General features: G+C 39.0%; 1 protein-coding gene across 2 annotated transcripts in view; it reads left to right on the top strand.

The window, feature by feature from the left end:
• The window catches only part of MOCOS (molybdenum cofactor sulfurase), a 229,557-nt gene extending 220,582 nt beyond the window's left edge, over window positions 1-8,975 (top strand). For both annotated transcript variants that reach the window (XM_065832199.2, XM_071804384.1), the window contains exon 15: window positions 5,414-8,975. In XM_065832199.2, the coding sequence (XP_065688271.1) occupies window positions 5,414-5,560 (147 nt within the window). In that variant the 3' untranslated portion in view covers window positions 5,561-8,975. The remainder of the gene's footprint in view (window positions 1-5,413) is intronic.
• Window positions 8,976-17,734: the final 8,759 nt, after the last annotated feature.

The following is a 17,734-nucleotide window of genomic DNA, read 5'->3' on the forward strand; positions in this document are numbered from 1 at the left end:
TGTGACTGTGTTAAATTGCAGGACTAATGCTTTGGTGATTCATGTCTCTAGCATGTGCCTTATTGTTAAGGAGTCATTTTCTTTTTTTATCGGATACAGATTCAGTGAAGAAATTTAGCAGTGTTTGTTCCCAGCTGTTGATGTGATTCAAACTACAAGAAAAAAAATGCAGCAAAATAAGATTTAAGCTAATTTCCTAGTACAAGGGGAACTGATATCTTTGAAAGGCTGTTGTAGTTGCTCGATTTCCAAAACATTAAAGAAACGGCATATACAAATGGATAGTAAACCCTGAATGCTTAATAGGAGAGCTAGATGTCAATATTTACCATTTTCTTTCTTTTTTTTTTTTGTTGTTGTGTTTTGTTTTGTTTTTTTTTTTTTCCCCAAGAACACCAACCTGAAATAATGTATTGAGTTTTGTCAAACGGGTAGCCCAAATGACAGCATTCACAATGAACTTCAATAATGAGCCAAATAAAGTAAGGCTTGTAAGAGATGATTTGATATTTATTTCTGAAATCATATTTTTTCTCCATCCCTCTGAGACTCTGAGAACCTGGTGCTCCAAGTTGAAAGACTGAGGCTTTGCATAGATGAATTACAGCTGAAAGCCAGAACCAGCTACTGTAATTAGCCACACAAGCAATTTGCATTTTTCCTGTTGAATGTAAAGCAGGGTGCTGAAGCCTAGCCAGCTACTTTTTATGAAATCTTTTATCACATTGTTTGAAATAAAATGCAAACACCTTGACAAAACGAACTTGAGCTCTGCTACCGTCAGTTCTGAAGAAACACTCATTAAGGATTCCTTCTGTAATTTTTGACTGAAAAGGAAAAATGAGCTCTCCTTCTGTGACAGAGCACTCTCTGTTGCTGCAGGAGACTACAAAAGCCTAGATAACTACGTAAAGCAAACAGGATAAAAATAGCCACATGCTGCTTCACATGCATCACCACCTGATGCAAAACACACATAGATAGAAAGGAGAGGATATGGAATTCTTGCCCATCTTCTGTGTTTTGCAGATGCGGTTTAACAGTAGCAGCATCGGAAGCCCTGTGGGTAGATTTGCAGCAGTGCTATAAGCTGGGACTTGCTTTCAAGGTAGCAAAGGGAATCGCATTACCAGTCTGCCCCACCATAAATGTATGGATAGCGGTACATCAAGGGAAATCCATTATGTTTGTACATGCCCTCGTACAGTAAAGGAGTTGTGTTTCTTCCTGTGGGCTGTTGATCCTCCTTAATGTATCTCATTGTGCCTTGGGAGAGCTTCTTCCCCTGCAGAATTAGACGCTGTGCCTTTGCTCTGCTTACTGAAGCATTAGCAAGGATAGCAAATTACTTCTCTTATTTGATGCATCATTATCATCATTTTCATAGTAATGCAGGGCTTTACACTATGCAATGCTTTTCATCTAAAGTTCTGGAACATTTGCAAATAGTGATTGATGTAGTTAATAGACCCCTTAAATAATAAAATTATCTTGGTGGTGGAAGAACTGGGAAATACATTTCTTTAAGGTAGAGCACAAAGGAAAATCAGTTCTTAGTAAAAAGCTCTGTTGTCCTGATATTTTCAACAAAGCACCAAGTTAAAAGTTTCCCTTGTTTCCAAAATGAAAAATCAGCATGTTGAAAGTGAGTACTTCCACTTTTCTGTTTTGTAAGGCTTTACTAACAAGTTTTGGTGAATTGAGACCTAATAAAGCCTTCTCATATGAAATCAAATTCTTTTGGCTTTAATAATTTTTTCTCACAAACCTTTGCATGGGAAGGAGTTTATGTCATTATATGAACAAAATGAGCAGAAGTGATCAGGTGAATTCGTCTGTTGAGAGAAAGCAGCTGAGAGCTATATCCAGGGGCAAGTTCCAGAACTCATCCCTCCAAAGCTAAGTTTTAGCACGCAGTATCACTTATGTGCTTTTTACGCATTTCAGCAGGGCATTTTCCCTACAGAGCGCTTGTCTGAAATAACTGATTGTTTAGGAGCTGTATCTTGAGGGCATCTCATCTCAGCCTTTGTCAGATGTAGCACCTCAGGTTTCTGTCTTACAAGAGGAGATACTGCACCCAGGATATTTCTCTGCCAGTGAAAATCTAAGCAGTGCATATTAGTGTTGATCCAGTGAATATACTTGAGCAACATGCAAGAATTACAGCATTTTATAGCTCCTCTTTTAAGTGAGTGTGATGGCTATCATATGATTCATGATTGGCAAGAATTAGTACGTTCTATCTATTTACCCCAGTGCTGAAATGTTGTGCGTTTCACTGATCAAGAAGCTTCATGTTTTGGTCCCAGTGAAGTTTAAGAGTGATGGAAAGAGTCCCTACCACTGTCAGAAAACCAAGTGGATAAAAGCCACAGAAGTCACAGTCCAGCACTCCCTATTCAGTTCTTGCTGCGTTCTGGGGAGGTTATATGCAGAATAAAATGCACTTGGAGTCAAGAAAGGGTGGCAACAACAGAGAGAGATTCTGTGCTTCATTGTAAGAACTCTGCAGGCTGTAATATCTGCCTCTGAAAGCCTCATTTTTCATCAGTGAAATGTGAGAAGGGCCAATTTCTACATTTTGTCTTGCTCTTGAAACAGCTGAAATGGCAAGATGCATGTTTGTGGTTGCTTGGGTTTTTTTTTTTTTGTTATCCATATTTGCTGATTCAATATTTGTAATCATTGAAAAAACAAGGAAATTTATTTAAAAGATATAAATCCACTTCTGGCAGTCACAAGCTAAATTTTGCTCTTAAGAATATTCACAAAAGAAAGATGCCAACAATGAGTGCTCTTACAAGTAAATAATCATCCAAGCAGGTATTAATACTAGAATATTTATACCATAAGTATATCATAACCTTGGAAATTCCTTAGGCATCACTCAATCTCAGCACTGAAAAAAATACTATGAGACTCTAGATGCCAAATCAGAGTAGGGAAATACTAAGGAAATGTATTAAAATAATATTTTAGAACACCTGAAGATAAGATATATTCACACATGCTTTTCCTTAAATAATTCTGAATGGTTTAAAGTGCTATAACAAAAAAAACCTTACGAAATGATTCACAACAATAGAAAAATTGTAAACTAAGTTCTCCACAGTGAACAATCTGCCCAGATTTGTTTTAGTCTTGCTTTAAGATAAATCAAGATGCCAATACAGTAAATATAAATTAAAACTATAACAGCTTCTCATGTATCAAGTAAGTTCATTTACATGAATGAGTTATAAAATTCCTTCCTGTGTGAAATACAGTGTAGCATGGACTAATACTCATTTCACAATATTTGTTTTATGATTTCTTGATTGTTTTAAATCAACAAAATTGTGGCAACTGTCATCTTTGCATTAGGATACGGGAAGTAAATCCAGGTTATTAACCATAAGGCTGAAAAGCACATCATTTATGCCAATGGAGAAACCACAGCTTGTCAACAAATAAGAGAAAAGCGAGAATGAGAAAATAATGCTATATACTGTCATATCTTAAATGAAACAGTTACTAACTTACCATTTTAGCACCATGGTTGATCCAACACTATCACTGTGCTGGTGAATTGAGATCTTACTGTGCTGATGGATTGGGATCTTACTGTGCTGCAGCCATTCCTCAGCATTAAATACTTGAACAGTGACCACGAGGATCTACCCTGAATCCACTAGCATTGATATCATTATGGAATCCAAAAAGTGTCATTAACAGGATAGGCCTGATCAGGTCTAACTCATGCCCCATACATATAAAATATCAGTGAGATGAAGGAATAGCAGAAGGAGCTAAAAAATCATCTGCTTGGCCGCTGGTTTTCTTTTTAATGTTTAGGACAACAAAGGAGAGATAAAGACTCAAATTCAGAGTCTGAGGCCATGTTTGGATAGATCTTGGCTTTAGAGCATCTCTATTAGTTGGGAGTGGGTCTCAGCCTTACATCCTGCTAATTTTTCAAAGGCTAAAAGCTGTGTTGTGTTACCTCATTACTGTAGCTTTATTTAATTATACAGTGCAAGAACAGGAGGAAACATACTGCCTTCATATTTAGTCTGTCAAATATGCTCCCTTAAATTCAGCTAACACTATTTTTTAAAAAATTTATTGCAATTCCATTTACCTAGTCTATTTTTCTAAAGCTGCTGTAAATGTAATTCTCTCAATTCCAGGTTAATCGATCTGAACAATGGCAGTAAATCTAATCAGGAAATGGAGAAGGAGAATAGTTTTGTTTTTACAATTTGGGTTTGTTTGTTTGTTTCAGAAATACTAAGTTAATTTCATTCTCTTATTTATTTATCTTTCACTTTTAAGTGACTGATACATTTTAGCTGTAGCCTACCAAAACTAAATACTTTTTTATCTAAACCTGTAAAAAAAAAAAAAACAACAAGAAAATTCATGTTGTGTTTCCCAAGATCCTCAGTTTGAAGAGACATTCTGAAGTCTACAAACCAATTATCAATTTAAGATGCTCTTCAGCATTACTTTATTTCTTACTTTATGTATTTCTTCAATTAACTATTCTCTAATTGTTTGGCAAATATTATCATGAGATTGCAAGTCTGTTTCTTGCAGGTTTCTAAATTCTCCACAGCTGGTGGTGAATCACACCCACCTGTTCACACACAGATCACCCCCAGCTGTTCACAGCTGCAACTGTAACATTCAACGTGTTGAAGGTCAAGACCACATATAAGAGCACAGACACTTGGGTCAGGTTTTCAGTGTCTGCAAGGGTTGTACAGTCTATGGGTGAAGTGGTTGTTCTGTTCTTCATTTTTTTTATTATTTGGTATCACAAGGACATGTATCTAAGCATTTCTAAAATTTATGTTGGATGGCTTCACAGGTAATGACAGATAATAAATGGTAGTCCTGGTAAAACAAACTTTCTGAATATTTTCTGTAAAATACACTAAAATATTCATAAAAACAAATGAAGTGAAATTCACAAAGGCGAGACAGAACAAAGTTCTGTTAACAAAGCGAATAATTCATGGTAGAAGATGCAAGACTTTTCCTCACTGTTTGAACATACATGCATTCTCCTGCTGCCTAGCCTTTATTTGTGATAATGCTTTAACTGTATTTGTCAAGAAATCAGAACAGTCGTTAAATGACAAGACTGTGAGAGAATGTAAATTACATATATGATACTATGGAACTCATGATGAAACGCTTATTTATCCACTTACTTAAGGTATTCTTGAATAGCATCAGGTTAGCTTTTGTTTATCAGTCTATTATAGTTAATTAGTTTAAAATGTTCTTAATTATGTAGAGATAATACATACCTCCTTATTTTCAAAGCAATATTGTTTTTCTAAACATATCTGGGTTGTGAGATCCTCTATAATTCTCATTACTTTGACATGAGCTATGTCTCAATAAGTATTTGTTTTTTCAGACAAACTTTGGCATATACCTGATGAACCAGCCCTTGCACTCATCCTTTCCAGATATTTTATCGGTTGGATCTCAAGTACTTCCAGTGCTGAAGGAGAATACAGAAATTCAGCCTCCAACATCCAGTGAAGAAAAATGTTCAGGATAGATTCTCTGGTGGAGATGAGATTTATTTGCAACTACAGGGAAAAGTCAGTAGTCAGTTATTCAAAAAAGGAAAAAGCTTCCACTCACTTGCTTCTGATTTAAGTTGTTTAATTTTCTGTTTGCTGGAGATGTTATCAGATGGCAGAACCCTTGATAATTACAGCTCACCTACATGTTTTTGCTTGTGAATAGGTTATAGCAGCCATAACTCTGTTTTGCTCAATTGCTTCAGGATGCAACAGGTTTGATCAAGTTTTACTGGCAGATGACTCCCAAAACAAGCTCAACATCGTTGTCAGAAACCCACATCTCAATGAAGGAAAGTAAACATAACAATACACTGCTTCCTTATGTTGCTTTGTTAAAACCACAACTGGGAGAGAGGATGCAGGACATATTTTAGAAACAATGTGGATGGGAACAGTGGGATAGTGGTGTGAGAGTATCAGTCCATTCAGCTTTTCAAAAACGAAACTGAAGGTGGTGTGTAGGCAGTCTGAAAGCACTGGAGAACAGGGAACTGTTATTGGGAAATCTGTGTCTCCCTCTTTGGAAGTAGTGTGTGAGATTGCCCAAAAGGCAGAAAGATCAGTGAAGGTTCAGTGTGCTGTTTGCAAAACACATTCCCTGTGAAGCAATTTCATCCTTTTGTTCTCATCTTCTTTCTCTTGCTCCCATTTGCTGCTTTTCCACTTGATTTAGTTTATGTGATGACTTCCTACACGCTTGTTTGCATTGACACATTTTTTCTAATTAGCGATTTTTCAACTAATGCAGTTATGTTTTCTGTACAAACTTTGTTTGTCCTCAGCGATCTTTAATGGTCACTTAAGGGAACTCTTGAAACTTGGGATGGTACTCCATCCCAAACAGGTCAAAGTATTATTTTTTGTTATACTTTGCATTTCATAATGTCCTTAGAAGGCTTTTGAATTCCTTACTCTCCTGAATATGACTCATGCTTTCTGATTTCTGAGAGCAAATGTCTGAAACCTGGGACTTAGTCTGAAATATTGATTATTGTGAAAATTTAAAAACAAAAATAAATAAAGCAAGCCACACTGAAAATAAGCACATGGAAAGTCAATGCAATGCAAGATTTAACACACTGAAGCCAGGTGTTTAGTGACCCTCAACACACATCCAGCCAGCCATAGGGTGATTTCATGCTTTCAGGAAGTCCTTCTAGAAGAGGAAATTCTCCTACTTTGGCTGCTCTATTGCCATTTGGAATGTGAAATCTTGACCCTGTTAAAAGCACCATCAGAACTCTCATCCAACATGATTTAGGTCTTCCCTGGGGCAATTTTGGCTTGAACTGTGTGAAAACGCTTCTGGCTGAAGCAATCCTGGAGTTGTTTGAGCATATCCCTGGAGGGGACCAGGTGGCTTGGAGAAAGAATTGGTCAAACAGTCATTCTGAAAGGGGAGCAACTACTGCAGAGCAGCGTGCAGTGGGAAAAAGGAAGCACATCACCTAGTGCGTGAATCAGAATTCAAAGATGGTCTTTTTCTTTTCTTTTCTTTTCTTTTCTTTTCTTTTTTTTTAACTAGTTGCTTCCTTTTTTTTTTTTTTTTCCTTCTTTTGAAGAACTGGTTTTACTCACTTCAGCTGGAACAGACTCTTATTAGTCTCTCAGCAGAGCTTTGTAATGGAAATGAGAAGAGACATTATCTGTTTCTTACAACCTGCCATAAAATAGATGGGAAGAGGGAGGCGTTTCATATGTATGTAAACTGAGGATCAGTTTTGAGAGTTGTACCTTCCACTTCAGAGCCCAAGCACTGCTCCTTGATGTCTGCTTTGAAAAGCAGGGGTTTTATCTGTCTAATAGTCAATTATCTGATGTTGTAAAGAGCAGGCTTTTTGGAACCTTGAAAAGCAGTTTCCTGGTATCTAAAATCTCTTTGCCTTTCTGTTATGCAGAACATTGTGTTGTTGGGTAGAAAGCCAGCTCAGCTCTGGCTAATTTGATATGAAGAGACCTGCTGTATGCTGACCTTCAGGTGATCTCTGGTGCTTTGCTCTGTCCTCTTCACCTCAACAGTATGTCATTTGTTTAAAATGGCACAGAAGTTAGAAAAGGAAATTGAAAGCAAACCTCAGCAAGCTCTGTTTCACTTGTTATTGGATTTACTACAAAATAAGTCACTTTGGTACACAGTGGCTTGACAAATACTGTTTGTGAATAGTCTTAATGCAATCTATGATAACTAAGGATGAGAGGATTTGAACTTTAAAAATGTCATGCTTGGTCATTTTGACCTATTATTTACAGACAATTACACTTTCTCTCTGCAGTGGCTTAGTTAGATCAAGAATAATTTTGTCATTTTATGGGGGGAAAAAAGATTTTCTCTGATGTATAAATATACTCATTAGTATACTCTGTGCATTTCCCAGAAGGAACATCTTTGTGCTACAGTGATAGGAAATGTCACAATGCTTCAGATTGATGGAAGAGATGTAAGGAATCTTTCATCTCAATAAAGGATAATATTTCCCTTCTAGTAAGTGGAGTGTTCCCGCCAGTATTGATATGTCTTCCCATCAATGAAGACAAATTCTTCTCAGTGCCAATACTCTGTGGAAAATCTTGAATTAGGAAGAGTCACTTTTAAACAACATGGGCTGTAAGTTTGTAGAAAGAACATCCCTCCCATAATCTGGAAAAAAATCAAAGAAAGACGAAGCAGTATAATGCAAACTCAGGTACTGCAGGAATGAAAACAGCATAAGCACTTTGAAACACTGTAGATATTACATAGAAAGATTGTATATTCTATAAGGGCTGAATTCTCAAACTTCAGAGAATACAGGAAAAAGACCATTTCGTATGAATGCAGGCTCTTTCATCTAAGTACTCCTATTGCAGCAGTATTAAATCTTTGGACTAATTGCAGATATATGTTTATCTTATATGGATAAGAAATGTACTTAATACAGTACTTCCAGAGTGCTGTATATAGAAAGTCCTCCATATATTTGAAAACTAAGTCCATATTTCCTTACAATGAATTATTCAGATCCATTCAATTTTCTGTGGGACTTAACTCCTTCTCAAATCTCAAAGCAAAAATGGTGATTGTTACAAGCTCTAATAATAACCAGAAGGCTGAAATTACAGAACAGAAATCAGCATTTTTAGAAGAAACCTCTGAACTCTTGGTTCTCTGATCTGACTAAGGTATTTCAAATACAGTTTATGATTTATATATTTTCAATGGCATCCTTCAAAATATGGTCAAAATTATAGGTCACCCTTCTGTCAAAATTGTACACAAATCAAAAGGAAAGACTGCATAAAAATGTGATTGTTTGTCATAAATTGTAGAGATTATGCTATGCATTTTGTCTTCAGTCTGGTTTTTAACTTTCTTGGAAATGAAACAAATAAAATATAGGTTGTGCTTGACATGTCTAGTGGTGGTGATTATATTCTTGACCTTTGGGCTCATGGGATGCTAAGTTCTACTTGGAGGCATTTCTTATGGGGCAAGTAGGTGGCTAAGGACTCAAGGGATGTGTCATCTCTGCTGGGATACACAGGTGAGATTTTCCTCCAGCTCTTGCACTGATGGTCTCCGTCTGTCTAGTCAGCATGCCAGTAAGTTGCACACTCAGCTCAGGCCCTGCATAAAACACAATAATAATCACTGGTTTCCTTTAAAATATGTCCAGAGGCAGTCCTGTTAGAACCATTTCTGTTATCCAGAGGTTGGAGCTCTCAGCGTGATGAAGAAGGTTCATTTCCCTCTCCTTTGCCTGGAGGGATCCAGCACCGTCTTTCTCCACTACCTAACCTATCAGTCAGTAGGTGAAACTGAGGACTTAACAGGACTGGTTTTGTGTGGGAATCACAGGGAAGGCTGGTCCCTCCCTTCTCATGAGGTTTACAGGGAAACGATCTGTGATTCACAGGGCCAGAGGGACAGGGACATGGGCACAGCGAGGCAGGATCCACACTTGACTCTGAGATAAACTTGAGGGTGGGAGGGGAAGAAGAACATGACTCGCTAACCCAACATATAGGTCACTCCTGTGGAGGTAAAAGACCCGAAAGAACATCCCTGTCTCTCTGATTATGCAGCTGTCATGAGGCAGCTACTTGGACAGAACATAGACACAGCCCCCAGAGAAGGGAAGAGAAGACAGAGCATTCTTCCTCTCTGCTGGGCATGTGAGGCAGTGGGTTACAGAGGCTTGTCTCCCTCCAGCCACCAGCTTTTCAGAAGAAAGGAATTAAAGGTGAAACTTCAGCAAGAACAAAGGAGAACACCCCAAGTGTGTTTTGGAATAGACCATTAGGGGAAGGATGAGTTTGAGTTCTCAAAAGCAGAAAAGGGAATGGACCCATGTTTCTGACTTCTTGCTAGATGTACCGGCTGCAAGGCCAGGGCGAAAAGGAAAAAATGTGGGAGGGAAAAAGAAGTGGCATCTCCTACAGTCAAAGTTGAGGAGAAAATAGTGATACACATGCCTTCACCACCTAGTTTGTAACTTTTTTTAGGAAAGAAAGGATGTAGGTCTTCTCAGACCTATAAATTAGATTCAGATAACACAGTCACCAACAGAGAGGTGCCTCTTATGCAAGGTGCCATTTAAGAGGCCTCTCATCCCTTCCTTTCATGTCAAGTATTTTACTTTGCTGCTCACTCAGTATGATGTCAGATGTGAGTCCCCTCCAGTGGAAAAGAAAATAGGCAGATGCCCTTCATAAGGGCCAAAGTGACTCACTGCCCTGCAGACAGGGAGAGATGTTGGGGAAGTTTGACATGGGGCATCCTCGAGCATAACTGCCATGTGCAGAGGTACATCAGAAACCTCTGTGTAGTTATCTCAGAAATAGGTGTCACAGCACAAGTTAGTCATTTTTCTGTTGGTGCTGTGAAGTCATCTTGGAAGGGTAATATTGGAGAATTGTGCTGCTGGGGAGCAAACCATAGCAAAGGCAGAATGGGGATAGAGGACAAACCAAAAAATGCGTGTTGTAGCATTTGCAGTGAAAACTGCTGAGGGATTTCTCAAATACCCACCAAGTAAGATGAAATGAGAAAAGACAAGGAATTTTATTTCCTACAGCAGTTGCATGGCAAATTTGAAAAGACATTGATCTCAAATGAAGAGCTTCTTGCCTTGTGTGGCTCATACATAGCCTATAATTGGGGGCATTTTTATGTTAAATTCAGTTTCTTTTCTTCTATTCCAGATTTGCAATCAAAACCTGTTAACACACTGCAAATCTGGACATCAACATCAGCTTCTCCTGGATAACTGGCATATTCCCTCTTTGAGCCCACCTCATGCTTTTTGCTGTTTTTCGGAGTAAAGTGTCCCATCTGAATTAAAGTACTCTGGCCAGGATCATTAATGCAGAGCTGGTTCCTCAGTCCAGAAGTGAAATCAGCTTTTGGTTTCTGAAAGGGCTGTGTTTTCCACAAGGATATGTTTGAAAACACAGCCATGATCTAATGTCGAGTCTGTTGTTTTCTGGTACTCATAAAGGATAAATCAGATCAAGCTACTGAAAAGTTTGAGAGTTATTATTTCCCAAAGCAAAACAAAACTAGAAGACTACAGAAGACCCTGCACTGCTGAACCTATCTATTCACTTCTACAAATGGAGAAGAGGCTCTGAGGTATCCATTGTTCATGGATGTAATTCCCAGTGAGTCAGGTATTAGATATTTGTAATTTCACTGATTGGGCCAAATGTTTTGAACTGTTGCTTATCCTCAGAGACTTTGTATTTCCTGTCATATTCAAAAAGTTTCTCCCAGCAAAACCATTCAATACTGAAATGAAATTGAATTTGTCTTACGTCAAATGTTTGTATTTATTCTGTTATAAAGGAATAAGAACGCAACATTTCTGTGTTTGACTTTCTACTGGAAGCTCAACACAATGATTCAATACACTTGAAAAGAGAAGGTTCTTGTCTGAGCTGCTTTATCTGTCAATCAGTATTTGTGAAAAGCTACAGTGTTCTTCAGTAACATCTAGTCAATTAGAAAAAAAAAAAGACCTAAGCTGGGCACAGCTTGCAAACACTTGTTGTCTAGAAGAGTTTGCATCTACTTATATATATATATGTATGTATATATAATGCATATATATATGTACATGTATATATGTGTATATATATATTCAAGCACAGGAGGTCTAAACTTTTATTTCTAGTCTTGGAAAATCCTCAGAGAAAAGCATGCAGAGTTTTTCTGAGGGAGCACAGGATGTGGCACCCACCTTTTGTATCAGCCCCACAGCTGTACCCCTGACAACCAAAGAGCTGATGTCCCTGCAAACAGAGTCAGTCCTCAGACATGTGAAAGTGCAGAATAAAGTTTTGCAATGCAGCTCTCTTTCGTCATACACCAAGGAGCAGCTTACAACAGATAGGCTGGCTGAACTTTGAGCAGCTCCCAAAAGCACAGACCCAGAACTGGGGCCCATGTCCTTCTCGTGACACTGCATGACCAGGCTCCACTGTGCCCAACTCAAAATTTCTCCCAGGAACATTGTTTGAAAGCTGCCACTGCAGGCCTGTGCTGTAGCACCGAGTTGTATATTGTGGTCAGAGACTCTTAGAACAATTAAAAGCCAACAGACTTTGCAAAATTAGCTTGCTAAACTCGGAGGACGTTTTGTTAACTAGTTGTGCATGTTTGTATCTCAGGAAAATCTTCTCCCAGAGGGTGGTGGAGCACTGGAACAGGCTCCCCAGGGAGGTGTCACAGCCCCAAGCCTGACAGTGTTCAAGAAGAGACTGGACAACACCCTCAGACACATGGTGTGAACTCCTGCAGTTGGACTCGATGATCCTTGTGGGTCCCTTCCAACTCAGGACGTTCTGTGATTCTATGAAAATAGTTTGTCAAGTTCTTGTGCTATTTTATGTTGTCTGGTGTCATGGAGTCATTTGATATTCATTCAATCTCATATGCCTTTCCCACTGGCATGGCATGGAAATTTGGAGCTATTTATGTGCAAAGTGAAGAATATGTCAAGGAAGAGAGAATCTGACGTTTCCTTGAGTGGGTAACCTGAAACAATTGGTTAAATTAGTCAAGCAACACTGAGAGCTGTGTGTATGAGGCATGTGGGAAACATTATGGAAAATGCACGTGGATTTCTTACTAGACCTTTTTTCTAAGTGCAAAAACAATACAAGCCAGCAATCGTGTATTTAAGAAACTAAGTAATCATGTATTTAAGAAGCTATATATGATCTAAATGAGATTGTCAAGTATTGCAACTTGCATATTTCTATGCACGTATATTAAATAAATGTTTGCCTTTATATAAGAACATTTGGATTGGGAGGGTCACTCTACCCCCTGTTTTATTTCTTCTCATTTCACTCATCAGACCAAAAATACTGATGGGCAAAATGTTTTTAAAAATTATAGTTCCCACTTTGTAAGGGGAATTTAGCTTTGAAAAAGCCTAAACAAAACACAGCTTTCTGAGTTGAAAAACTAGGTGTTAACCAGATAGTGATATTAAACCATCGGTCATTTGGAAAAATGGCCATGACATTTGTCAAAAAGAAGAAAATCCAGAGTGATTCAGAAGTTAGAGGGGAGGCATACAGTCAGGTATCATGTTATGTGTGGAGAGAAATGCTTGCTGGAGGACAATTCCCTTAATAGATGCTCACATATCTCTCAGAAACTGCCCGTATTTGGAGATTTTCTTAAGTATGTGTTGTTATATTTCTGAAGTCTCTGTTGATAAGCTTTATGCCACAAGGAACAGGTAGATATTTAGAGGCAAAGAGGTATCAGATGGCAGGTGCCAGAACACAGTGAAATAATGGAATTTTTTTTTTAATGATATAATGGAATACAGAAAATCAAAATTCAGTTTAGAAATAGTACGAAAATTAAAATAAAAGTGAATAATGAAACTAAATAAAATAATCTCAGCCTTCTAGAATGCATTCTTGTAAATAAAAGCAATTTCTCAGTTTGTGAAGCTCCATACCATAGTTCATCCTACCAGTTCTTGTTATTGCAGCCCACTGACTGCCAGATCCTGGACAGAAGTCACCAAAATCATGCCGTTGTCAGCTTATTCTTGAAAAAGAGACTCATGCTGGGTATGGGCATGGTGATAGAGCTACTAATCAAGGTAGTTACACAACAAAGTAGACCTTAAAATCATGAACCTTCAAACCATATCTGGATACAGAACAAGAAGGAGGAGATGTCACAAAGGGACACACTTTTTCTCAGAAAGAGGGAACTCCTGACCTCAATCTTGCAATGAAAAGCTGAAAAGCTTTGTAGCTGTAGCAAGACTTACGGTTCAGAAACATCATGATTTCTGACCTCTTGATGCTGACATTATTTCTATATACACTCAGTGTTTCTTAACCTGGATTTTCTGTGGAAGTAATAACTGCAGCTGTCAGAAAGAGGATGTGTGATCACGAATGGCACTGGAGATGAAACCTCTTAAGGGGCTCTCGGTAGAACAAGAGATTGTGACTCCCTGGTGCCCTTAGGGCAATAGGAGCCATGAGCTGGGAAATCCAGCTGGAAATCCAGCTACAAATTCATGAATGGACTTGGGAATTGGGGAAATGCTGCCTTAAAAGTGAGCTCTCCCCTGCAACTTTCAGTTATTTCTCTTTTCTATCTAGAAATAAAGCTGTATGAACACCAGTGTCACCAGACTGCGATGATGTGGGCTTCACTGTGATGCCTTTTTTGTTATAAGTAAGTTATTTTTTTCAGGTGATCAGCAAAAAATAAGTTGCAATGCAATAACAGCATAATAAGATTTTTAAAAATCCGTATGATGGACTTCATGTGAATCCATTCATGTGAAATTTTGTTTTCAGTGCTGTTAACGTTCATTAATTTCTGGTTAGTTTCCTGGTTATCAAGTTGTCAGTGTCAGGCTACCTGTGTTTGAAGGGACTTCTGACAGTCCCCTAGTTCAACATGCTGCTCCAAACTTCAGGGTTAGATCAGGTTTCTCAGGGCTGTATCCAATCGAGTTTTGAGTATCCCCAACAACCTTTCTGGGCAATCTATTCCTGTGGTTTTCCACCCTCCTGCTGAAGAAATCCTTCTTTAGATCCTCTCAGAAATTCAGCTTCTGACTGTTGCATCTTACCCTTTCACTGTGCACTTTTGAGAAGACTCTGGTCTTCCCTCTACCCCCTGCCCATAGCTAATTGTACACTCTGCCCTTAGCTTTCTCTTCTCCAGGCTGAAGAAACCTGCTCCCTCAGTGTCTCCTCATACATCATGTGCTGCAATTCTCAAACCTTCCTCTCCGGTGAGAAGTATGATGAATGACTTCAAATATCCTTTCTTGAATGCCAGAAGAACCCAAGAAATCTTCCCCTGAGCTACAGGGCTAAATGCCATTCTCTATCCATTCTTGTGGTGAATGAGTGAGAAGGGTCATGCAGTTCATGCAGGTACCATTTCTCTGGCAAGCAGAGTCAAAATGTTACATTATTATAAGAATGGATCCGCCAGTTCAGAGACTTGGCTGCGATACATCCACTTTTGCGCCTCAAAGACTGGCTCTGAACTTAGTTTTAAATGAAACCTTACACTGAGTTCAGGGTATAAGTCTATTACCATTGACTTACTGACTGATTCCTATTTTGACTTGATCAAGGAAAGGTTGATTTTTCTAGTTTCAGGAGTGGGAGGGGGTGGGTGTCTAATACATTCTTTGCAAAGTTAGAATGTGGTCGGAGTGAAGCCAGCAACAGAATTAAACTCTTCTTTGCTGGGTAAACTCCTGTCTCCTCTAGAAGGTTGGAGGTAATCATATTTCCTTCCCTCAGTGTAATCTAAATTGATCTTCACGTTATTCAGAAAGCTTCTGTGTGACCAAAGCATTTCCGTTTCTGTATGCCCAGTTTTGGATACTTAACAAATTTGATTTTCTAGAAGTATGACCTCAACACTCAATACAAATCGGGTTGACTGAGCAGTCCAACAACCAAATATCCAGGCAGCCCAAGTACTTCTGAAAGTTTAGACAAAGATGTACCACTTCCTAATTTACTAAACTGACTGCATCCAAAAGCAGTTAATCAGCTTTTTCACTGCCAGCAAGGAAAAGGAAGTTCACAGTTGTTGGCTAAATGTATCTTTGTGTTTCTGTGTTCAGTATATACAATGCAAAAAGCGTGAATCATGCAGAATAGGTCAATGAGATTTTCAGGCAATCACAGAAATGAAATAAGGGCTGAACAGTTGAGCAGCCTCATTTTTCACTCCCTGGCACCTGGCATGCTTGTTTGTCCCAGTGCAACGCATGTATAAAACCATAATCACATGGGAGTAGAGAATCCTTCCTCAGTATTTTCTGAAATCCCTGTGCTCAGGTGAAGAATAATCTACATCAATTCCGAGGTGATGAAGAACCAGAATCAGTAGGATGGTTTTATTGAGAAGTTTTAGAGACAAAAATCTTTGTCTGCTGAGACGGCAAAACTTGAAATAGTTTCCAAATTGTGTTTCTTTTTTCTCTTGTGAAGTATTGCAAGGGATAGGCTGATGTTTCTAGCATAGCAGCTGAGGTCTGTGAATATGAAAATACAGTAGGGTATCCTTGCAGCCAAGACACTTATAAGCAGAGAGAGATTGTCAGTAAGTCAGTCAACATTTCTTGCTATTATGTGCCCTTCTTCCCTTTCATGAAACATCCTCATATGCATGTTATTTAGCTGAACTACAAATGGTCTACACAAAGCTGGGCAGATGACTTGGAAGAATTCAGTATTTGCAGTGAAATGCAATTGATCTCAAGGATGGGCGTGAGCACAGTATATTAGAGAAGGATAGCAAGATGGAGGGAGGAGAGTCCTAAAATCAGTCTCTCAGCCCTAGGCCAGTGCCAAATATACCTGCACAACTTCTGACAGGTGATGAAGGGATCAAAAAGGATCCCTAATTCTAGCATTACTGAGCCCCAGCCCATTTCAGTGTAGGAAAAGGCTGGACAAGGCACCCAAACGTAGCTGTGCCAGACCCCCGGGGCTGGGCAGGAATGGTGGTCATCCCTGGGAGGATGCTCAGGGCAGATGAGGTGTATCAGTGTCCTCAGAGCCTGAACCTAGAGAGCTGCTCTTGAAAACATGCAGCTCTCTGTGTGTGACAGTCAGGATTTGTTTTCCACCTGGGCCAGAAAGCAGCAATAACTACTTCAGTGAAGGACCAAGGCAGTCAGTCTGTTTCTGCACAAGGCTGAATGCCCTGGTCAGTCAATTCTGCTGCTTTTCTCCCTGTGCTTTTCTGTCTGTGAAGTAACTGATGTGGGCCAAGGACCAAAGATATCACTCCTTTATTGCTCTTTTGATAAACAATTGAACTCAGAAACATTTCTCATCCATGGGCTGACACAGACATGCTCACAGGCTGTTGCAGACTGCCCGAGCCACGCTGCGTCCAGGGCCTTACACACATGTAAGTCAATGTGCAAAGGGCAGCTCTTGATGAAAAGGTTTGCTGGTCTGGTAGACTAGATCTTAAAATCACCATCAAGCTAACAGAGACCTGAGAGATTTCTATGACCATGTTCCCTGTACTTGTAATTTCTTAGAGGAAGTCTGTGTGTTGCTTATCCTTTATCAGCAGAGCTTTAGCTATTCTTAACATTTCCAAAGTGGAATACGAAAAGGAATATTCTTGTCAAACCAATGTTTACCACCACTGATTGATGCTCTTGCAAGAGATAATGTCACCTTAAGAGGATCAATTAGCAACATTCCTTTCATCATAAATCTCAGTGAAGCAGGAAATAGTATGAAACTTGAAAGAAAAATAAATGAATCTCATTAAGAGGAGTGATGTATGATTAAACAATAGAGTACAGCAGGGTGGGTAACATATCAGGCCAGCACTGAACTGGGGACAACTCATCTAATTGTTGCCAGCTTCCCAGCCCAAAGGAGTGGTCATTGAGAAGTTAAACATAGGTCATGAGGTACGCCATTGCAATGCTAAAAATTACAGTTTAGAGGATTAAGCACACTGATCCCTAAATGTGAACCCAGAAGTATCCCTGAACTGATGAGCTCGTAATTAGCCTGAGGGATGATGGCTCACGATTGATCATGTTCTCCCCTGGTGTAAGTTGGCAGCATCTCATTGACTTCCACAGAGACATGATTCTCCTGTTACAAGTGTGCCTGTGAAA

Source organism: Patagioenas fasciata, chromosome 2, assembly GCF_037038585.1.
Source record: "Patagioenas fasciata isolate bPatFas1 chromosome 2, bPatFas1.hap1, whole genome shotgun sequence".
Taxonomy (NCBI): Eukaryota; Metazoa; Chordata; class Aves; order Columbiformes; family Columbidae; genus Patagioenas; species Patagioenas fasciata.